Source organism: Notolabrus celidotus, chromosome 16, assembly GCF_009762535.1.
Source record: "Notolabrus celidotus isolate fNotCel1 chromosome 16, fNotCel1.pri, whole genome shotgun sequence".
In the NCBI taxonomy this organism is placed as follows: Eukaryota; Metazoa; Chordata; class Actinopteri; order Labriformes; family Labridae; genus Notolabrus; species Notolabrus celidotus.
Window position 1 is genome coordinate 26,784,943 of NC_048287.1, and position 24,053 is coordinate 26,808,995.

At 38.0% G+C, this 24,053-nt stretch overlaps 1 protein-coding gene across 1 annotated transcript in view; it reads left to right on the forward strand.

Moving 5' to 3' along the window:
* The first annotated feature begins 8,098 nt into the window (after positions 1-8,098).
* The window catches only part of LOC117828328 (fibrocystin-L-like), a 57,315-nt gene continuing 41,360 nt past the window's right edge, over positions 8,099-24,053 (forward strand). Inside the window, exons 1-23 of the mRNA XM_034705368.1 lie at positions 8,099-8,153; positions 8,683-8,760; positions 9,038-9,182; positions 9,298-9,406; positions 9,501-9,558; positions 9,645-9,738; positions 9,968-10,021; positions 10,111-10,184; positions 11,193-11,229; positions 11,501-11,589; positions 11,701-11,811; positions 16,407-16,499; positions 17,713-17,978; positions 18,098-18,180; positions 18,274-18,433; positions 19,389-19,524; positions 19,647-19,790; positions 19,898-20,052; positions 20,210-20,320; positions 20,524-20,670; positions 22,505-22,629; positions 22,727-22,890; positions 23,000-23,172. Of these exons, the coding sequence (XP_034561259.1) occupies positions 8,099-8,153; positions 8,683-8,760; positions 9,038-9,182; positions 9,298-9,406; positions 9,501-9,558; positions 9,645-9,738; positions 9,968-10,021; positions 10,111-10,184; positions 11,193-11,229; positions 11,501-11,589; positions 11,701-11,811; positions 16,407-16,499; positions 17,713-17,978; positions 18,098-18,180; positions 18,274-18,433; positions 19,389-19,524; positions 19,647-19,790; positions 19,898-20,052; positions 20,210-20,320; positions 20,524-20,670; positions 22,505-22,629; positions 22,727-22,890; positions 23,000-23,172 (2,661 nt within the window). The remainder of the gene's footprint in view (positions 8,154-8,682; positions 8,761-9,037; positions 9,183-9,297; positions 9,407-9,500; positions 9,559-9,644; positions 9,739-9,967; positions 10,022-10,110; positions 10,185-11,192; positions 11,230-11,500; positions 11,590-11,700; positions 11,812-16,406; positions 16,500-17,712; positions 17,979-18,097; positions 18,181-18,273; positions 18,434-19,388; positions 19,525-19,646; positions 19,791-19,897; positions 20,053-20,209; positions 20,321-20,523; positions 20,671-22,504; positions 22,630-22,726; positions 22,891-22,999; positions 23,173-24,053) is intronic.

Consider the following 24,053-nt stretch of genomic DNA (forward strand, 5'->3'; position numbering starts at 1 on the left):
GTTTGCAGCAATGTGTGTGGGCAGTGTGTGTGGGTGACTGGTGTATTTTAGTGTCTGCACACAATAGGTCTCTGTGTGGTTGCTACCATAAACTGTCAGTGGTTGCTACATACAGTATGATAGCTGCCAGTAGCTGGTTTAGCAAAGAAATTAGAAGAGCCTGTAAAGTGTGGAAGTGCTTCAGCAGAATATGTTAGAAAGTTTAGAGTCTCAAGTGTTCTGGGATCCTTCACACCCACACTACTCCCACCAATGAACAGACTTTACTTTTCTTTCCCATCTGAAGCAACTTTGAGAAACTTGTCAGCTGTGCTCATTAAGTATTTCTAGAAATAGTACACAACGCCTAGATGTCACCAAAGTCGTATCAATTAAGAAAGAAAGAAAGGTACTTTATTGATCCAGGGGGGAAATTCAATTTTTCACTCATGCTATTTTTGGACATGCTACACATACAGTTTTTTTGGCATATACATACAAATGCACACACATGCAGTGAACATGCTTAGGGAGAGATGTCAGAGTGAGGATACTGCCGTCAACCAGCGCAACCCGAGCAGTTGGGGGGTCAGTGCCTTGCTCAAGGGCACCTCGGCAGTGCCCAGGCAAGTGAACCAGCACCTCTCCAGCCACCAGTCCACTTGCCAGACTTCGTTCATACTGGGACTCGAACCGGCAACCCTTCGGTTCCCAAGCCGGCGACCCTTCGGTTCCCAAGCCAAGTCCCTATGGACTGCACAATTGTATGTCCAGAAGGTTGAACTCTTTCTTACACAGAGAAGCAGCACCACAGCTGGAATATGATATTATGCAGCAGTAATTGGACCAGCATATAGGCTAACTAAAGGTAAAACACAGCTTGTACCAAAAAATGTGTTTGTTTTCAGACTCAGTTTTTCGAGTTGCTGTTTTTTTTTTCCGACGAGGGAAAATAGCTGTTCATCATATTATCTGTAAACTAAGATTAGCTGAGCTAATTGGTGCATATTTCAGCGTCATTACGACATGCTAGGCTACTGATCATCTTATCTAAACTCTAGGTGATGAAATTAACCCTCCTGTTATGTTTGTTTCTTAGGGACAGCAATAATGTTCGTGGGTCAACTTGACCTGGGGCATCTTTAATTATCCAGAAGTGTCAGAACTAAAAAAAAATCCCAATGAATATTTTTTAATCTCATTATTAACTCCATTACTAACCATTTAATTTAATATTTAGTGCAATGGTGTTCTTTAATCCTCACAGATCATGGTTCAATGAGGATAACTCACTCGTTTTTATGAAAATTCATGTTAAAGCTTTGTTTAATGTACATTTGGAAGACCTAAATATAAATACAATGGTTTTACATGACATACATTTTTGTTTATTTCATGTGATGTTGATAAATTAACAGGAGACACCTCTTCTGTCACATGCTGTATTTAGCTGGTTTGGAAGGTATATATTGCCTGAAATGGAAGGAACATCTGAAAGCCTCTAGCCTTTCATCCACTGTGACTTTAGGGCCTGGGTTATAGAGTAGTGGAAGTTGCTCTACCCACTTGTCCCTCACTGTTCTAATGGCTGACAGCGTGTCTCTATTTGATCTCAGCTCCTGCGGTCAAATGCCGAAGTGTCCTTGGGCAAGACACTGAACCCCAAACTGCAAAAAAATTAGCCCTTTTCATTTGATTGTTTTCTGCTTTGCAACACTAATTTATACAAATTCTAATCATACCATCATGATGATTGGGTCTGATTTTTAAAGAATGGGCGAAAAAATATATATTCTGCAGGTTTTTATATACTGGAAGAAAAGAAGCCATTTAAAGGAGAACATCCTGTGATGGTTTGGTAGACTTTTTTTTTGTTTTTTTGCTTGTTTGTTTGTTTACTTGTGTTTTCTTATGCTGTGAAGCCTTAGGCCCTATTCCTGGTGCTCTAAATCAGTGTCTTATATCTAACCACAAACATACTGTATGTTTGATCTCCTTCAGTGTTATAACAGAGGACATCACTTGATATCTGTAACACGACTTCCTCAGCATCCACCCTGAGTTTCCAGGACTGCTGTTTGTTCTGTGACATTGCTCATTTTGCTTTGTTGATGTTCCATCTCTGGTGGCCGAGCTAAAACGAAAAGTGCATGTTAGCTGTTCACCGGTGAGGCTGCAGAGACCACACAATATCTGGAAACTATGGTGGGTGCTTCACTTCTTTCATCCCCTAAAAAACTAGTTAAAATTGAACATATTTGTTCATGTTATGTTATTAATTTTGACCATGTTCTTATTTTGGATGCTGCACAGACTTTTTCTTGGCAGGTGATGACCTGTGAACAGCTTTCAAAGCAAAACTCCTCTCCCACGAACAGGTAATTTTCTTCTCATCTTCCCCTTTCTTGCCTTCCTTGTGTCAAACAACAGAACTATTAGTTTAAGCTGAAAATAGCCAAACTTAAAAGGTAGAGTGACAGAGCTACCGTAATCTTCTTAACACAAAGGGTAATTAACATGTAAAAATGTTTTCTCAGGAATGTTACACAAGAAAGCACACTGGGCAGTTTTTCCTGTCCAGAGGCACGTGTGTTTGTGTGTGTTTCACATGTGCCCCTAATCCTTGTGTTTACATCTACATAGCATATATATTTCAAATTTTGCCTCTGAAAACAAAGAGTAATCTACTTAGACCCATTCCTAATTTCTGAAAGAAAATCAGAAAAAATGATTTTCCATTCATACACTATATTTACATAAAGACATAAGTTTTTAATCTGGCTTTTGATTTTGAGTAATTGTTTTTAGCCCTGGACTGCATTATTACCATCATTGTTTTAACACCATTTATCTATCTTATGGTCACTGAGGCCACTGGGGATGAATATAATAGCCTAACCCAACTAATGAAGTCTTTGCTAAGGCCAAACTTTTCCATAGCGTCAAAAAGGTACACCCAATCGACCCTGTCGAAGGCCTTCTCCGCGTCAAGGGAAACAACCAACTCAGGGGTTTGGTTGCTCTGTGAATAGATTATGTTCCTGAACATAATTCTATACGCATTAAGGAACGATTACCCATACAGCATATCTCAATGTCCTCACCCGATGCGGCACGCTCACAAAACCCCCACCCAAAATCAAACACCATGGGATGGTGCGTCCCTTAGGCTGTGACAGGCAGACACATATTTAGCAGCCAGAGGAGCTGCTGACTCTTCCCCCAGGAGAACTGAAAGTTTCTCTTCTGGGGTTAATGCTGGGAAGTTTGGTACCATTTTAGTAATTTCCACAGTAGTGGGCATTTCTTAGAAAAGAGAACTTGCTGCAGTGGAGGAGGAAGGGCATCTCTGTCTCTATGTCCCCTGTAGAGCAGTGAGCACATAGACGCTATTCTCTGGGCAGCCATGTCTGCCTGTATCTCCCTGTTGAGTTGAGTTTGCTGTCTGGTCTCTCTGCCCTCTAGATGCTGTATCTCAGAGGAAAAGTGTGAAGAATGTTGACGCAGCAGTACATCTCCAACCTTGCATCATTCGACCAAACGTAGGTGAGAGAGAGAGCAGTGGAAAGTTAAGTTTAAGGAGCTGTTTATAATTATCATATTTACTTATTATTACCACTTGAGGCTGCTATAGAGTTGCAGAGTTTTCCTCTCACCGAGGTATCTCTCGATCATCGTCAGCTGATTGCATTTCTGTCTCACAACTCTATAAAGCTGCTTTAGTAAACAACACAAGTCTATCTCTGCTGTGAGTCCAGAATGCTCCTAAAACACACCAGAAATGCTGCCACAGGAAACAGCTGATCAATAAGATTTGATATTTCTTCGTTTCTTTGTTTGCTGGCTGAGTTAGGGGAAATGTAGCACTGCTGATTTCATTCTCATGATTGAATCATCGCCACATCCAGAGAAAACTTGCACATAAAATTGCATAAAAACAGGAAAAAATTAAAGTTTTGTTTTCTAACCTGTAGGAGTTTGAAGGATAAAATATGAGAAGAGGACAAACAAGATCCTGACTGTTATTTCTAACACTGAAGTGATAGTGATTGATTGATTTCTGTCTGTTCAGCATGCCACAGTAAATTTATGACACACTGATTGAGAGATGTTGAAAAGTGTGACCTTTTCTTCCTGTGGTTTGGTGTGTTGAGAGGTTTGTTTAAATTCTGCATCACACGGATGTCGACACAGTTGAACAAAGGAAGAGAGGGTTTATTTTCTTTATGCAGCCGTAATAAAACATAATTTAATTTGCATCAATATATAGGATTTGTAGGACACAAAAAACAGAAACAGCTGACAGTAGGTATTGCAGTGTAAATGTAAATATGGGATTAAAGCATCCTTCTCCTGTGTGTCCTGAAAGAGGTCAGAAATAATCTGCATTCTGTTCTTTATTCATATCACAGTCTCATACGTCAGCATGAATTGCAGAAGCATTGTGTTCATATTTGATTTGACATTGTTTGACATGTCAGAGTGTGTAATCGTTCTTGTTTGTTTGGTTTGTGAGTCCGTGCAGGGTTGGCACCTTTGTCTGCACGACACCTTGGCAAACCACAGTGACAGGGTTCAGACTTTTTTTTTTTTACACTGTCTGACAACTCAGAGTCATGACCTCTCAGGTAGTGAGTATCTGAAAATGTAAGTGTACCAACAAATCTGCAAGAACAAACACAATCTGAATCACAGAGAACAAGTAGTCTTGAATAAACTCCTGATCCTGTGCAACATTTATAATCTTTTTCTGCATTATTTTCCCACATTTACAAAGACAGAATCATCTTTAATTTTAACCCAGAACTTAAAATTCCTACCATAAAAACTCTTCAGAAAGAAGCATCAAAACTAAACTTTTAAAGAGAGTCAAATGAGCAGATTAAATTTAGTTTCTGTTATTTTATCCAGCCTTAAAACAACTTTTATATCTGTAATAAAAACTCTTCACAATCACTACTGTTCACATTTATAACATGTAGAGCGTGATTCTGATTTATTAACCAGTTTAATCCAAAAGACGTTATAATAAGGAAATAAAACACATGCAAAATAAAAACACATGTACATACCGTACATGCGTGTGAGATGCTTCAGTGCAGCTTATTGTGAAATTTTTTGTGTGCGTGCCTTGATTCACTTTGTGCGACTTAAACCTGTTGACAGCGGCGTCAGACATTTATAATAACATGGATAAAAAGTCAATGACATCTGGTGATGTGATTTGTTTTTGTGGGTCATGCAGGGCCACTGAATATGAACTGAGAATGTTTCATAGACGTGTTATATTTATTACTCAATCTCTGTTTTCTTGATTGTACTTATTGCTGATGTTTTCTTTATTTCCTCCATGTCAGGTGTTTTGAATAAGTTGTGATTTTATGCCTTCTTTTTTCTAGTACAATGTCAGTTTACTCCGGTCCTCAAGAGACATTATGACTTTTTAAGAATGAACTTAAAGTTGAACTTGGATCTATAAAATCTCAAAAGATCATATTGAAAAGTTAGATCAAGATTTAATATTTTAAACAGGGAAAATGTACAGTTAGTTTGGAGGTTATTGTAATAAAGTGCACAACAGTGTCATGTATTCCTTTTATTTTTTTACAGCCCTAAAAATGTTTTTTTGTCTGTTTTGTCATTCCATGTTTCTGCTGATTTTTTCACTACTACTGATGTTTTGTAAATCAATAATAGATAGAAGAAGATTCTGACATCATAACATGTGGTTTAATATTAGTGTAATACTACTACAGCTTTGCAGATAACAAAAAACTATGAACAAGCAAAAGGTAAAGCAACAGAAATTATTTTAAGATGTTTTATTCCATTACCAAAATAGTTTAGCCAAAATAAGAGTGGGAGGTTGTATTTGATTATTTGGAGACATTCAGAAATCATTAAAGAATCATCAAATTAGTAGATAATTAAAGCTGTTGTGCAATCTCTGTTGGTGGCCTAGCATTTGTAAGCATTTTATTACACCTTTTAAAACACGACACTCAATCATCCATCAACAAATAAAAAAGCTGGCACTGAATCAAAGAGGCTGTGAGGAACTTTGATGTTGTCAATCATGGAGGCCTTCATGAACTTGTGTTTTATCAGATTCTGTCATGGACTTGCATGCAACATTCCTCTCTGTAAAAATAGAAGGTCCTCCTCCCTTTGTCACTCTGACAGGTAAACTTTGCCTGGAGAAGTCTCTGGTCATGCCAGTCATGTTAAGAACAAAATTCCCTGTGTGGCACATACTCAGTTTCTCTTATGTTAAAGCTCCTGTGAGGAGTTTTTAGCTGGTTACCAAACAGACTGACATTACAATTGAAGCTTCCTTATGTCCAAAAATAGCAAATAAACCCATCAGTATAATGATCGTCTATTTCTGTGCAGTAACTTTTACTGACTAAAACTGCTAGCAGGGTGTAGGTGTCAGTCGTGGATCCTCCTTAAGCTACTGAAAAAGTCTGTTCTTCAAATTTTGTTAGCAAAGATTTCTAATTATAAATTTCAACGTCTATAGAAAGAAGGCTGAGGATTTTTTGTCAGAACATATACAGGAAGAAACCATCAAAGAAAAAAGAGGTACCACTTTGTCCAGAGGGGGCGCCAAAAATGACACAGACTGAAAGTTCCTCAAAGGAGCTTTAAATCAGGGGTTCCCAAAGTGTAGGTCGGGACCCCTAGGGGGTCGCGAGACACAAATGGGGGGTCTTGAGATGTCTTCCAGGATGTTGTTTTTTTAAGTTATGTAAAAATAGTACATTTTACCCATTATAGTAAAGAATATTGACCAAAATAGAAGCTAAACTTGAAATAAAACCTTGAAAATAGAAAACAGAATAGAAAAAAGTAAAGAGTTTTCTGCCTATCTTTTTGCTAGATGACTCCTAAGTTTAGGGTTAGTGAACAGTTCATTATCAAAAGCATGAGTATCAGAAGGTTAATTCATAAAGGCACAGGAAACACAGCCATATGCTCATGTAGGTAGGGTAATTTTCTGTGGAGGAGCTAAATGAAGCCACATTAAAACACTTTGAGGGACAGGGGGGGTTGCGAGTCTTTGGCACTTATATTTTGGGGGTCACAGGCTGAAAAGTTTGGGAACCCCTGCTTTAAATCATGCCCTGTCTCTTAAAGAGTTGGGATGCTGTGTAAAATGTAAATACAAACTGACTGTTATCACATGCACATTTCTCCTGGCATTTGCAGACTATTGAAGCTGCATATTTAATTTACAACAACACAAAGACAGTGTATCAAATGATTTTACTCAACGTTTAATGTTACCTTTTTTTCACATAATGTTGTAAATTTGATCAAATCAACTTTATCATTTTGGTAGTATAACAATTGGTATACTGTCTGACTGACAGACCATTCATGAATCTACTGTGTACCTTTGATAACAGTTTCACAACTTCCTCTTCTCTTCCATTACAGTCCTGATTCTTATCCTTCCTTTGAAGCTTTCTCTCACCATGCCTTTTTTTTTTTACCTGCTTTGACTCCGGGACATTTAAAAATAAAGATATCTTTGTTTTGATGGCAACAACAGATTGAGAGTGAGGAGGTGAGTAATTGTGTGGAAACCAGATTGGGTTGATTTCAGCAGTCCCCTCCCTCCAGCCTCAGGTGAGAGGTGGGACAGAGAGCAGAGTTATAAAGAGAGAGAGAGAGAGGAGTACTGTACAGCCAGAGTCTCTCTCTTTATCTCTTTTTGACATCTGAGATTCAGCGGACAAACAGCGGTTTCAAACGGTGAGCTTCACTCAATTGTACATCACAAAGAATCAAATGTGTTGTTTCATTATGTATTATTCTGTACAAATCATGGGATTTAATGTGCCTCAATGTGTTTGTTGAGGTTATTTTCTGCATCTTTTCCATCATCAGTGACCAACCTGTAAAGCATTTTCTGTCTTTTTTTTTCCTTTATCATATCAGCTTTAAATATTATGATTTCCCCTCTTATGTGGACTTTCTTTTTTATTTCAAGGACTGTTTTCTGAAATGGCACTTGTGCTATTAGATTCTCTTTTACAGTTTTCCAACATTCAGCCCTTCAATCACACCAGGCTGCAGGTGAGACAGTCAGGAAACCTGGGAAATCTCCAGGATGGAGTCCCCGATGAAGCTGGTGCCACTCCTCCTCACACTCTGGTGCTCCTGTAGTAAGTAGACGAGAACAAGTTCACAAACATTCAAACTTTATTAAACCTGTGTAGTTGTACTTTGAAAAGAGAAGTTCTGTGACAGGATGCAGGAAGTTTAGTTTGCTTGCTGATTTAGATGTGGTGATATTTTTGGATTTGATATTGCAGGTTGTTACACTATGGTGCAGATATCATTCATCTCTCTCATAGTGTCATTAAAATGTTATTATGTCAGCTGTTATTGTGATAGTTACATGCACATGCAGACATAAAATGCAATTGTTTTAAGACATTGACATGTTTCAGACATAGTACAAAAATGTAGTAAACTGAGGTTTGTGTTTTTACTTCTCTTTGACGTTTTTGAAGCTAAATTATTTTAAAAAGTAAGTAGCTAATGGCCTGAAGTCGTCTTAATAGAAAATGGTTTGCTTCACAGGAGTGTCATCTTATCAGCAGAAATGTTTGTCAACTGTTTTTGCGGTTGATCCTGAAATTGGACTAAATTAGAAACCTAATCTCATATTATGTTTCATGCGTATTTCAGATGCTCAACATGTTGTCAAAATAGAACCCAAAGTGGGAAGTGCTGCTGGAGCAACACAGCTGACCATTTTTGGAGCCGGTAAGGGACTCGAACCTCACACAGAACTGGTCTGTTTTGTTAAAGATGATGTTATAGTGAATTTTTGAAGACAAGAAACACATAAATTAATCTAATTTGAAGTTGTAGATGTTTTAAAAATGTTAGTTAAATAAAGGAACTTAAGCTAAACTTTGATACTTATATTACGCCAAATATTTTCCTTCAGAAGAATCAATCTGTTTGCTTTTTTAACTTATGCCTGAAGGAACATTTTTAGATTCAGTGTTGTTTAAGTTAAAGTCTTGGCTTTCTCCAGGTTTTGCCGAGGCTAACCAGTTCCAGCTGAATCCAAATGACAAAAACTTTGGCAACCAAGTGACCTTGGTGTCAGACACTCGGTCGGTCCCCTGTGACGTGGAGAGAGACTCATCGCACAGCAACCAGATAATGTGTTACACCAGGTAGCCTTAAAGCCAAGACGCCACCTTACAGATACATAAAGATTGTTTTTTTAAAATACATGAGTCACTGTTTGAATACTTTTAAAGTGAAATATGGGAATCATTGTCCTCACAGTGCCTTAAAATACGGTGACTACTATGTCCGAGTTACTGTGGACGGCGTTCCCATTCCTGGAAGCAAAACATGCAATGGCAATCCCAGATCATATCACTGCAGGCTCAGTGTAAGTTAAAGCAGGCACCTCCATTTACTAATGAATTAATCTCACAGTCAAGTCTGGATTATGTGTTTATAGTCTGTGTCTGTTCTCTTCTCAGGTCCGCTGGTGGTACACGCCGACTGCAAATGAATTCTTTCCAACCAGCGGTCTCCCAGGTACGGTTCACTTCTACAACAACATGCAGAGCTTCACTGTGACAAGTTTCAGCTTTGTATTAAAACCAGCTTAAAATCCCCTGCAGGCACCTTGCTTACCTTCAAAGGGCTGACCCACAGTGATGTCTACGGAAGCAACAGCAGACTGAGCACCAATGGCCTGGATGTCAGATTTCTGAGGTAAAGGAGTTAAAATGTTCTTCTCTCTGTGAGGGGTTCAGTCTCAAATAAGTGATGTGTGAGGACAGCCTCCCAGTGTCCCCAATAGAACTAATAAAAAAAAGTTTGGCACCAGAAAAAAAATAAAGTTGACTCTGCTTCCTTATAACCAACCTGTTTCAAGTGAACCCAAACACTTGAACCTTGAAGTCTTTTAATAAATGGCTGAATATGATTTTGTTAATTGCAGAGCCTACTCAGGAGGAATGCCGTGTGAGCTGCTGAAACCAAACTCAGATGAGCTGTAAGTACTTTCTCAACATCAATCAAATTTAATCAGATTTACAAAAAGTATTTGGTGCGTCATTTAATGTTTTCTGAATATTTTTCAAGATACAACATCCAGCTGAACTCAGAATCCTCATGGTGGGGCTCCATGAGCTGCAAAATGACGGGGACGTATGTCGGTAAGTTTGTATTTTTATTATAAACTGAGGAATTGTAATGTCGACTGTTGATCATTTTATGAAAATGTTTTATTCTGGAGTTTGTTTTAACCTTGTCTTTTATAATAATAATTAAATTTATTTTATAGAGCACTTTTCAAAATGTGCTTCACGGTGCATCAAAAGGACAGGTGCAAAATCATGAACTTTTAAAGGACTATCCAGATAATGAACGTACCATTACAATTAAAATAAAAAATAAAAACATTAATTATTAAAATAAGAAAAATACTACTACTACTACTACTACTACTACTAATAATAATAATAATAATAATAATAATAATAATATAAATATATATTTTTAAAGATAATAATAATAATAATAATAATAATAATAATAATAATAATAATAATAATAATAATAATAATAATTAAAAAACCCTGCTGGTTTGGGTCTCTTACTCTTAAAAATTAGAAGAGGTTTGAAAACATTGTGAGAGTGTGATGTCCAATTACTGCCATAAGTTTCAAGTATCTTTTATCCTTTTTTTAAGGTGCTTTATGTGTCTTTAAGAATTTTTTTCAGTGTCTTGTTTTTATGTGTCTTATTATGATTATTTTATTTATTTGTTTGTTTATTTTTACAGTGTTTCATGCTCTGTGTGTTTTAACTTATTTTGATCTCACTGTTGGTAAACTATTGATTTTTTTTAGAGCTACGAAGCTAACTCAGGCTATTCTGGCTGACTGTACTCACCCCCTATATGAAGAGTACAAGCTGCTGCTATATGATCGTAGATATAGTCAGTCCAGGTGTCAAACTAACAGACCGAAGAACTAATTTGTCCCTGGTACCATTCACCTATAAAATTAACCATTAACACTTGCGACTCTTTACCTACGTTACATTTCAGTGCTCTTAGTGTGTTTCTTTCTTGTTTTGCACTGCTAGCTGTAAAACAAATGACTCCTTCGGGATAATTAAGTTCACCCTGTCCTTTCAAAAATTTGTTTCCTTTCCAACAGGGAATCAGAACGCGTCTTTCATCAACACATATGGAAGGTAAAGCCTCGTTCAAACACATAAATCCATTGTAGCAACTCTGTAATCTGAACCTGTGTTTAACATTCACATACCAACACCTCTATTGTTTCGAATAGTTCCCCAAACACCTGGTTTATTCTGCCTCTGAGAGTGCAGAGAGAAAAAGTGAAATGTGATTAGGTGGCTGCTTAAAAGGACTCTCAACTCTTTTGTTATTGATTGTTTTATTTGACAGCAGTGTAACTTTAAAAACAAATGTCATGATATGAATTATTTCTCAAAAATTTAGGAGCCTCATAAAAACGGAGCTGTACAAGGTTCGTTCTGTGTATGGATCAACGCCGAAGCAAAGGCTTGCCATGTTCCAGTCCTATGCAGGTATGTTGTGCAAGGAGATAGAGCTGCTTCAGGGTGGCACTTTTTCAGGAGTAGTTCTGAAAAGTTTAGCATTATTTCTTTATAAATGAAATGTGTATTTGTCTTTTTCAGAGGTGACAGGAGTCTCCCCGTCCAACGGTAGCATCATGGGTGGGACTCTGTTGACAGTCCACGGCCGCTTCTTCGATGAAACCGATGAGCCAGCACGTGTTCTGGTTGGAGGTAAGCATCACAAGACTGACAACGTACCAAACACTCACCTGGTATAAGTTTCCTACCCTTAGACAGATTTACTTGCACTGTTTACACACTTTACAAAGTATCATAGCCTGAAACAACCAGACCAGTGGAGTTTATTTTGAATGTACAAGGACAGGTATCCATAGATGGATACAAAACACCTCTGGAAGAGGGGAGCCTTAAATCAACCTTAAATCAAGCTGGTGCAGAAGTGCAACAAAACTGAAGTTCTTTACTTGCTACAGCAGAGGAACTCACCTCAGGAAGACAACTCATGTTGTATTGGTTGAAGCTTTATTTGGAATCAAGGCTCCAACCTCATCACTCCTTGCAGATCTATTTTCCATGCAGAAAATGGAGGAGTTATGAGATGATTTCTTAAAACCTCTAGCCTACAGATGAAAGCCAGGGAGGTGGTGGGGCTGATATATTTATTATTTATTTGCACATCATAAAAACAACAACAACAATATATGTAATGGAATTAAAAAACATTGTGCAGGGGAGGTCAGAAGCCCCAAGATGACCTTCCCTCTTGCTAAACAAAAAGTTATAAAAAGCAGCAATACTGATAAGTTACCAAAAACAATTCTATAACTGTACATTTACAATAATATGTACAATTAGACCAAAGAAGTATGTCAAGACTTGTTAAATTAGGGACCTTTCAGATGCTAAAATGGATCTCAAAAGCTAATTTTTTCTATTCACTGAAACTGTAGGGTGAGATTTTTACTATATGTCGTTTTTATATATCATGAGTTTGAGGTTGTGCATTAATGGGGATGTTAGTGGGAGTCTGCTATGGGCCGCTGAACCTATTTCCGGTAAATGAGAACAGCTTCCTGGCAATGTTTGTGTTGTTGCTGGCTTTTAGAGAATTCTTTAAAGAATTATTGGACAAATAATACGGCTTGCTCTGCCATCCAATGCACTGATAGATTGTCAAGGAAGTCTGTGTTCAGTGTTTTTGCAGAGTGAAACTCAAGTGAATATACTGTATGTGTGTAAGCAAATGAAGATTGAGAAGTCACACATCAAGTTTACTTCATCTACAGGTTCTCGTAGTCCCTATAGTCTCAGGAAGAGAAAACGACAGACAGCTAGCAAGGCAAACATAATCTCACTCTCAGCTGCCTGGCTTCTGGGCTGCTATACATTCAGTTCTCTGCAAAGTGTTGGGTCATGTGATCCCTTGACGCTGTCTTATTTTATACTGGAGACATTTGGAGGGAACTGCTCGTGGAGGTGACCAAAACTTGGTCAAGATTCTCTTTGCAGCTGCAAAGAAAGCCATCATGATATCTTTTTGATGGAAAATCTAACAGATAGGTTGAAAATGAAAGATGATTTTGCAAAAGCTGGTGCTAAATGGTGAGCATATAAAAAACAAAAGTAGACACAAGCAATGGATCCTGTAACGGGGAAAATGCATCATCATCTGCTCCACAGGTTGAGTGGATTTGTTATAGTTTGGCAGTTTTTCTTGTGTTATATTCTATCTTTAATCTTTGTTATTGCATTCTTTTTGTACATCTTTGTGTAATGTTAAAACCAAAAATGAGAAAAGTTAAAAAACACACTGTTATGTCACACTTTCTGTCTTTTGTCTAAGCCCATGTTTGCTCCGTAATAGCTGTAAGGTGGTAATTAGCCGCTCTGAGTCGAGTCAAGTTGGAACACTCAGACTCAACAATTCGTCTTGTTCCCATGCTGACAGTCTTCAGCTTGAATACATGTCCGTGGTTTGTCTCCAAAACAAAACAAAACCCATTATCTGGGCCTCAAAGTCATACAAAGGTGATAATCCTTGTCAAAGTTAAAGAATGTGAGTACACTTTAAGACCTGACAACAAAGGAAAACTTCAGAGTCGTCACACGGCAGAGGAATGATCTTCTGAAAGCTTAGAGGCACAGCAGACCATGACAAGAACAAGATCGTGTCTTGTTCAAGACTCCATGGGTCATTTCACGTGTTTCAGACGAAAAGTTACAAAGAGATTAACACTTCAGTCAACTGGACTCACTTTTATTTATTTTTCACTCGATCATATGAGAGGTTATCTCAGGGCGCTTTTAAGACCGAGCAGGTGAAGAACTGAGTCTTCATTACATGACAGATCAGAGCCACATTCACAAAATCTGGCGTTGTTATTCATGATTTAAAGATCATTCCTCCACAGTCTTGGACAAAGTCAGTGATAATGCACGTGGAACTGTAACCGGCTTGCACAAATCTATGTTTCAGATTTAGTTTGTGCATATATTCATAATTTAACCCAGTCTAGCCGTGCATGTTGAGTTTGGTAGCTTTTCTCGAGAACTGCAACTCAAGTTATGTCATTCCTGTGCAGCTTCCCAACTTGGCGTTCATAATCTGCCAAAGACAACATCTTAACAATCTATATATTTATTTATTTATTTATTTATTTATTTATCTATCTATCTATCTATCTATCTGTCTATCCTGTCTGCATAGCAGCACACATTTAGTTTTACTGCATATATATATATATATATATATATATATATATATATATATATATATTTATTTCCATAAAAGTAACTAAGACAAAGATTTCAATTCTGCATTTAGCTATTTTGATATTTTAAAGCCTGTTTTATTATTATTATTATTTGACTACTATTTATTTTCTTTGTACGCCCGGCAGTATTTCTCCCCGATGTAACTGGAGGCATATGAAAAGAGATGATTAGATATGCCGCCTCTAAGGGTTATAGTCTGATAAACATCATTAAAGGTTGTTCAAGTATGCACAAAACTATTGTACCAAAACCTGCATGTTCAACCTTTAAAACTTAGATTTTAGGGATGTCAAGTCAAGTCAAACTTTATTTATAAAGCACATTTAAAACAAACTCAGTTGACCAAAGTGCTGTACAGATATTAAAATTCAATATAATCATACACAATATAACAATAAATAAAAACAATAAAAGAATAGTAAGAGCGAGAGATGTGACAGTACACAAAAGTCACGCTTTAGTATGTACCTCATTTTTGGCTCATGTTCAGTACATTAAGGAAAACAAACACAACATATACAATGTATTTTCTTTGATTAGGAACTAAGAGAGCTTTCACACGTTGTCTGAAGTGCAGCATCGATAGTTCACTCATGTTAGTCTCCTCAGATTTATTTTTAAATCAAACAAAACAAAAAAATAAAACATACAAATGAAATAGAATGGAAATAGGATAATACTGCAACCTACAACCAAAAAGCTCTCCTATAGATAAAAGATTCTATAATAAAAAATCACTCAAAATAAATATTTATTCTCGAGCTCAATTTTACTTTCAAAGGTGTGAGATCAGGTTTACTGATCCAACACATTTTTCTTAATGCACCTTGAGCACATATCAACCTAAAAAACCACATTGGTATCTCTGGTTCTTGTTCCATCAGTCAAGAACGTGACAGCAGATACTTTGGACAAGCCGCACACAACAGCATCTGTTGCTTGACTTTGTAGCTGAATTGTGTACCACGGCTAAATATGTGTTTAAATCCTGTGTTCTCAACAACTGAGTATAGTCGTAGATCTTCTGTGATAAACATGTCGATGGGTTTTGTCAGGATTACCAATAAATGTCTGTTTAAATGTCGAAAAGAGCAGTGATATTAGCGCTCATGTGGTGTTGCTTCAAACGTGGAAACAAGTTGGACGTGTTGCAAGAAATGTACCCAATTGTTGAACAATGCCAGCACACTACTTGTCTTTGTCCATTGTTGCAGTTCGTGGAAAACCAAAGTGTTCCCAAACAGGAGACTTTAATGGTAGCAGGGAACCTTAAAGCTATTTCTTCTTGTTCACTGTGACTGCCAGGACCAGCTGAGCATGTGTGGGGGTGGGCGCTCTTGTCTTCTGAAGAACTTTTTGTTATGCATGCTTTCAGATTGTTCAAAAGTGGAACACGTGTACCTTTACACCCCTAGGTCTTCTCTGCAGGGGATTGGTGCAGTGATGAGTTTTGAAATGTGAATCCACTGTAGTTTCTCCTCAATCAAAAGTGTAACCACCAATTACAAATGCCATATTTTTGGGGGACAATTTTTGAAGAACAGCACAGCACAGAGGATAAAAGAAGAGAAAAAAAGTATGCTTAGATCAGTAACCTTAAAAAGAATAAGTGTGAGGATCTGCTGTGGTGGTTTCCAGCCTGTTTCAAAAGAGACCTCCATATAGTAATGCGTACTTGACTCGACTCCTTCTAACTCTCAAATGTCAAACAATTACAATCCATGCTTCACTTCACTGTATTCTAAAATATCAGTAATTACACCAGGAAGTGGTGATACATAACGGAAATGCAACCCCGGTAAATAATTTGAATAGAGCCCCAATTAAATGACATGTATAGCCCCAATGCAAAATTAATCATTTTTAAACACTTCTTTATGTCAGCTGAATTTAAGAGTCTATAAAGATGAGTGCATGATGAGTAAAAGTCACTTTGCGGTTACCTGGTCCCTTTTGTGTTTCTGAATCAGTGTAAAGTAATTGTGAGCTGACACATGCCTTCAATCACTGACACTCTGTTCTTTCCTCAGGCCTGCCATGTGACATCAAGAGTGTGTCCGATGACGGAATAACGTGCAGAACAGCCATGCACGAGATGAACAACAATACCACAATCTACCCAAGTAAGAATTGAATACGCCTGTCCTTCTTCGGTCCTTTTGTCCAATGCAACCAAAGCATATCTCGCTCCGTTGCCTCACTTTATGTCCCCTGCAAGAATCCAAAGCATCCCCCTTACTAGTCAACAAAACAGTCACCTTTAAGGTAATGGATTCGTCTCATCACTTGTCACAGTCAGCGAGACAGAGGGACTTTGATGTGCTGTGGACTGTAACAAAATAATGCTATCTGATCGACAAAAGTACATATTTGGAATCTTACGCCATACACACACGCCTTCTCCCAGCGCTGATGACAACAGCAGACAGAGCGTGTGTTTCTTGCTTCAGTAAAAAGCTTAGGTTTTCCTCTTAATTCAAGGATGTTCATTTGAGGTATGCACGTGAGAAAGAGTGCTTACATTGACTAAAAAGAAAATTGGAACATTAAAATTTGAGTGTTGCACTTATCCACATTTGATAAGTAATGCTTCTGATTTAATATTGAGGCCAATGACTATTTTATATTGATAACTCTGCCTATTATTTTAAACATTCATGAAGTTATGAGAATGCCTGCTTTATTTCCTGAGAACTCAAGTCAAACTACATGAAACTGAAAATGATATAACTCTTTTGTTTTCAGTTAAAGTCATGTATGGAGACATAGCAGTGCCAAAAGCTTGAATACAGCAGAACATATGCAGTATTTCTCCTTGATGGAGAAGAACTTCAGACATATGGAGAGAGATTGTCAGATATGCAGCCTTTGATGGCAAAAATAATAAAGATTAGACAAGAAATTAAAAAATAGTTTAAATAAATATTTATAGATCTCAATGTATCTGAATGAAGACATGAGAGTGCAATGAAAAAGCAGGATTTATAGAAGAGTAAAACCAAAAATATGGAGATAAAAAAGAATAAAGAGAACTATACCAAAGATTAAAGAAGTCAATTAAAAAGGAGAATTACATTTTATTTATTTATTTTTATTCTATATGTACTTGTGTATTTTTTATAGCTTTCATATTGCCTTTTTTTACTTCATTTTTTTTGACTCCAGCTCTTTGTCATTGAAAAACAGTAAATTCTGACCTAGAGCAGCTTGAAACTGTAACTTTCCATGAGAATGGAAAGAAACTAAAATACAATGCTTCTACAGGTGGACTTATTGATGATTATTTTAGATCTTAATGTTGTTACATCACCTTTCACCTTTCCCTTTAAAACACAGAGGGAAGAGGCTTTTTTGTGGAGTTGTGGAACAACTCAAAGCCCAAATCCCTGGATGAGGTTTCCACTTACACTGAGGACACGCCCGGATACTGGAGCATGTGGACTCCGGACATGCCTCTCACCTTTGTTAATGGGTATGATGATTTCACCACACGAACCCGAGGCTTCTTGGTTCCTCTAACTAGTGGCAACTACAAGATGAAAATCAATTGTGACGACAGATGTGAGCTCTACCTCAGCAACACCAGCCGCCCAGAAGATAAGGTACGAACAGAGATCACCTCAAAGTTGATGTTCTCACTGCAAGTCATTCTTTATTGACATTTCAGAAACAACCAACTGAGGAATGAACGTTTAAGCATATAAATGAATTTTTATCACAGGTTAAGGTGGCATATCAACCCTATTACACCAAAAGTTTGAGTTCACAAACCTCGGATTTGCTGTTTCTAGAGGGAGGGAAATAGTAAGTCCTGAGGCTCTAATAAACTCCATCATGAATTCATAGTCGGCTGTTTTTTCGTGAAGCTGTAAATTGACAAACTGTCTCTCTCTTTAGCTACTACTATGAACTTCTGCAACAGGAATACAAGGGCGCAGCAGGTGTCAACATGGGCTTGTTCCATGACAACAGTGCCTTCACGCAGTACCAGACAAATGACGCTGTGAATGAGGTTCAGAGCATTGTGGCTGCTTATGAAGTGTTTCAGGAGGAACAGGTAGGTGTTTTCAGCTTAAAATCACTATTCACAGATCAGTGTCTCCACCCAGAGCCGGCCCTAGGCAAGATTTCAACTGGTGCCCCTTGAATTGTAACCAACTCCACCAACAATCACATCACATGATTTATACTTAAAGACACACAGCTTTATGTCTTAGGGGTTTTCTTAATTTTGAAATAAGAATTACCTCTTAAAGAATATTAATAAAATGGTAATAACACTGATATTTAGCAGGAAAGAAATTATACAATTTCAAAATATATAAAGTTGTTGCAGTAGAATTTATTCAGGCATTATATAACACAGTCATTTTCACAGTACAGACACTTTTGAAAAAGCAACATTAATGTATGAATTGATGACTGAAAGGCATTTCCAGAAGCAAAATGCTTATTTAAGCCTAGCCTACATTTTCTATCTAATTAAGCTTCCAAAGTGTAAAGAAAAAAAACAAAACAAAGCAAAACCAGGTAAATCATGAACACCTAGACTTCAAAAACTGCTTTGCAAACCATTTTTTTGAAAACCAAAAGTGAATCCCAAGCTTTTAAATGCATACTGGCATCACTCAGCAATCTAACCCCAAATTCTATTAGGTAAAACAATACCCCATTTTCCTTTATCTTCAAATTTTCACTCATTTAGGGCGCAAGCGGCACCCACTATGGACGGCCAGCACCCCTCGTACTTGCCTGAGCTGCCTATGCCACGGGCCGGCCCTTAAAGAAAATGTTTGTCATTTTGGGAAACATGCCTGTAGTCTCAGATGTCAAACACACAATTTAAAAAGAGGATGTGACCAGAAACGTGAGCTAGCTTCATTGGTAGCACCATAATCCTCATCACTTATTATTTAACGTGATATTAGAGAGCAAAGGCAGAAACAAAACCAGGTTAAAGTACAGCTCACTTTTTCTCACCTCTCTTTAATCAACTTCTTGCACTTTCTCAGGATGTAACCTTCAAGTCTTGGCCCAGCAACGTTACCCCGGTCAAGGAGGTCCAGAAGGTCACTGTCAACAGCAGCTGTGCCAGCCATCTTTGTGCGAGCACCTTCTTCACCCTCGGTTATGGAGAGGCAAAGACTGGTAACATGTTTTACTAATAATTCATGAAAACACAGTAATGGCCAAAAGTGTCCTAACAGTACAAAAAGGACAGTACTGCATATCTATGACTTATGTGGTATGTATCGTGTTTTGTGTTTTAGGACCCATCTCAGTCACTGCCTTATCAGATCAGGTGGAGGCGTCCCTGAACGACCTTTTCTCGATCAAACCCGACACAGTCAAGGTCACCAAACAGAAGGATGACCAAGGATCTCACTACATGGTCACATTCAATTCTGACAGAGGTGAAGAGAGAGAGAAGAATAGTGACTCGATGAAAAGGCGGCAAATGACCTCAGAATTATGTCTAAATACATGAATGAATTAACCCTGAGTCTCTTTTTTAACACAGGGGACTTTGAACTCCTTCAGTCCGAGGTTTTTAGTGCGGACACGCGCATCACTGTCACTGAGGTTACAAAGGGGATAAGCAACATGAAGACCTTCACTCTGCTCTGGGGAGGGATTCCTACCATGCCCATCCCCTACAATGCAACTGAGTCTGAGGTCTGCTCTGCAAACTTGTGTTAAATCAAGGACTTCTCAGTATCTCATTATATCTCCTCTTATATTTTGTCAAATAGATGGAGTCTAATAAAGTTTCTCCTGAAATACTGAAAGTAGAGACAGGACTGGAGTTAAGCTTGTGTGATTTTGTGAACAGGTGCAGTCGGCTCTGGATGATCTGACGAAAGCTAACTGTCCCGATGAGATTGAGATCAATGAAGGGTCTGATGTGGTGTTCTACGAAGACTATGAAAATGAAGACAAAAGGGTCAGTGTGGATTCTTTTTAAACATACTCTTTATGTGCTCAGTTGTCCAGTTTGAGTTTTCTTGAGTCATACTGCTAAACTGAAAACAGCTAAATCCAACCTCTGCTGATCCAGGTGTACTTTTCTGAATCAGCTCACCTTAAATCTGAAGAAAGCATCTCATTTTGGATCCTCAAAGTTTTCTGTGTTTTTGTTCTCACCAGTTTCAGAGTGAGGAGACAGGGACTCGGGTTAAATCGGGTTTCTGTGGCCTGTGGTCTCTGAAGAACCCTGCAGCTCTTTTCAAGAACACTTACTCCAAACTGTCTGGAGGCGAATATGGGCCAATCCCACTGGACACATATCCCTCGGTAAAACAAACAAATACTCTTTGTCTCGTTGGAGTTTTATGCACTTTGAATTCCTTCCTTTCAGAAAACGGACAAATGTTCAGAGGCTCAGAATGATTGTATTGTAAAGGTTAAAAGAGTGTTTTTTTTCACCTTGAAACACATTTGAAAGAAGTGGCATTGTGTTATATTCAGGGTTTAGTAATCAAACCTCAAAAACAGTGAACAGTGCCGCTGATCTGTAAAGCAGGTGTTCCTCTCCTGACCGAGGCTGGCCGTCACTCACCGCTTTGGTGCCAGGAGATAAAAGACAGAGAGACACGGTCATCATCTGCAAAAAATAACACACAGCAGACAAGTTGATTTCAGGATTATAAATGCAGCAGAGTCAGTAACTGTCAAGCGGCAAAGAAATACGGTGTCATGGATTGTAATGTCCAAATATGACATGCGTCTGAAAATACATTTGTGAGTGGGAGCGATGCAAGGATTAGAGGTTTTGATGTTGAGGTTATAGCCTGAGTAATAATCACGATCTCATGATTTTCAGGATTATTATGCATTCATTAACTTCACAACATTACTGATGTATAAAATCACATTTTAGTGTGTTATTTATGCTACTGGAAACAGAAATAACACAGGGCGTAGATTTGGCCTGGTAAATGGAGGGTTAAATCCTGCGCCCATACAGCGGGTGGCCCGGGTTCAATTCCGACCTGTGGCCCCTTTCCGGCATGTCATTCCCTCACTCTCTCTCTCCTGGTTTCAAGCATTATCCACCATCCTCTCCTCTCTGATAAAGGTCTAAAAACAGCCTATAAAATATAATTAATACAAATATATTATCATTTGAAAAATAGATAAATAAATAATTACATAAATAAATAAATAAATAAATACAAGTTAGTTAGACCTACAGCCCCTTTCCTGCATGTCATTCCCCCACTCACTCTCCTGGTTTCCAGCTCTATTCACTATCTTCCCCTCTCTAATAAAGGTCTAAGAAAAAGCCCCCAAAATATATATATATATAAATAAAAATAAATAAATAAATAAATACATTTAAAAATAATAATAATACATTTCTCCCTTTCGGTTTTGAAACATGGTGGAAAAAAATGTAGTTAATTTTTTTACTTTAACTATTAACCTTTGAAGTATAAATATACTCTAACAATTTTAATATATCACTTTGAAAGTTAAAAAAGTTATGAACATGCCATGTATAGCAACTGACACGTTCATGTTTAACTTAATTTTTCATAAGTAACTTACCACTGACATCACATCACTCAGATATCATGTATTACCTTTACTTGTGAGTGTGTAGTTGCTGCATCAAGTTTGATTTTAGCTGCAACATTTTATGTGGGAGGTTTTGCAGACTGGTGATCCGTCATTCTGAGTAACTTCTTGGTGTACCCAAAACGCTAAACGGCACTTCGTGGGTTACAAAACTCAGCTGCTTGATCCCTCTGCCACAGCTCAGCTAATGTAGCGTAGCCTCCACACCTCTTGATAAGCACGGCACATTAAGCTGGTCCCCCACAGTTGTCAATTTGTTTTCATTCTGTAGAGGCTGCAGCAAAGATAAGCACTCTGTGTAGCGGAACCTGTAGGATTAAATAAGCGTGACATTTTTAACGCTATTAATAGAAAACCGGTTAATCGCTGCATCCCTTGTGAGGAGTCTCCTTAACTGAAAAAAGTAATGCATGTTAATTACCAGACTTTTCATCCATCCAAAGTAAACACTGAACTTTAACATGAGCTTAAATCTTACCTCCATCTGTCTTTACAAGGAAACTGAACTTGGACTTACTGCTCTTCATTTTATTTTTGGTCCCTGCAGTTCTGCTTCTCATACAAAGGACAATTTAAGAATGAACTCGGAGTCAAGTTCACCTACAGCAACATCAATGGCCAAACCAAAAAAGAGACCGGAAAGATCATCACTACCTTTGCTAAGGAAGACAAGTCAGTGAAAATCAAGATGGATTTTAAAATCGTCAGATATTTGAAAACCTTTCAACAAAATTTCAGAAAAATGTAATGTGATTTTTTTTCTCGACAGGTGGAGTTATAAATGCATCGACCTGAAGGCGTCCCTGGAGGTGGAATACACAGGGAGCAAATTTAAAATGCTGGAGTTACACCTCTACAAAGAGGACTCTGGTGCGGATTTCTACGTGGACGCCACTCACATCGGAAAGACTCCCACCACCAGAAATGAAAATGGTACAACGGCTCGATAGGTTTTTGATTCTTCTTTTGATGTCAAACCAACTGTTTCACAGAAGAGCAAACAAACTACACTTTAAGCATTCCTCTTGATTGTTTCTTACAGCGGTTCCCCTCAAGAGGAGACCCCCACCTTTCGAGAGCAAAGGTTACACCTTTGAGAGTTTAACTGTCAGCAAAGACTCGTCGTCAACTACCTCCGAGCACAGCTACAAGATCAAAGCTACACCAGATGATTGTGTCTCTGGGTTCCCACTGCTGCAAGTCGCCTTCCTCCAGGTCAGAGACTAGTTTAGTTTATTACGATCAATCAGTGGCAGTGACACCAAACTTCTTACAGCAGGGTGCAAGAAAACACAAGCAAATGGGTTTTGCTTCTGTTTATCCTTTGTGTGTTTGCGGCAAAGACTGCAGCTCATTGTGTTGTAAAACAAGCTTGTGATCCCAACTCTTTCTATAATGATCTGTGATGAACAATCCTTCAGAACTTAATTAAAGACACAGCAGCACCTACTGCTGACAGGCAGTACTGCAATGTACACTATGCTGATAACTGCACGAGTATGCTCACAGTTTCAGCCTAGGCAGCACATCAGGCTGTGGCTTACATCAAGCGGTAGTGCACATCAGGCGGCGCTTAGTGGGTGTTCATTTTACGCCCTGGCCCCACCTGAATGATGTATTTGACTAGATGGTCAAAAGGGTAGGGTTTAGGGTGAGGTAAGTAAGTGGCAGCCAGTTATTTATTAGCCTTGCTACCTGGAACACAAAGCTTTGATAGCTAGTCCTACTCTTTTCTTAATATTTTCTTAATATTCTAAATTCAAATGTTTATGTTCTGACTTACTTGTTGCTAGCCCCTTAATGACAAAAGTAGTTGTGACTTAGTGTATTCAAATAAAAGCACTAGCGGCTAGCTTTGCTTATGTTGAAAACGTACTTCTTTAAATATGGATTTAGCTCAAACTTTCAGTGTAACAGACTCTTGTCATTGGAGGATACATAACCATTATTAAACCAATCGAAGTGTTTTTTTAATCATATTAAAGTGTATAGATTTTTTTTTAAATAAGCAGCCATATAACAAGCGGGACAGGGTTTAGTGGAAGGCTTGTTAAGAGTCCAAGCCTGCTTCCTCTATATATTATCTCTTACTGAGC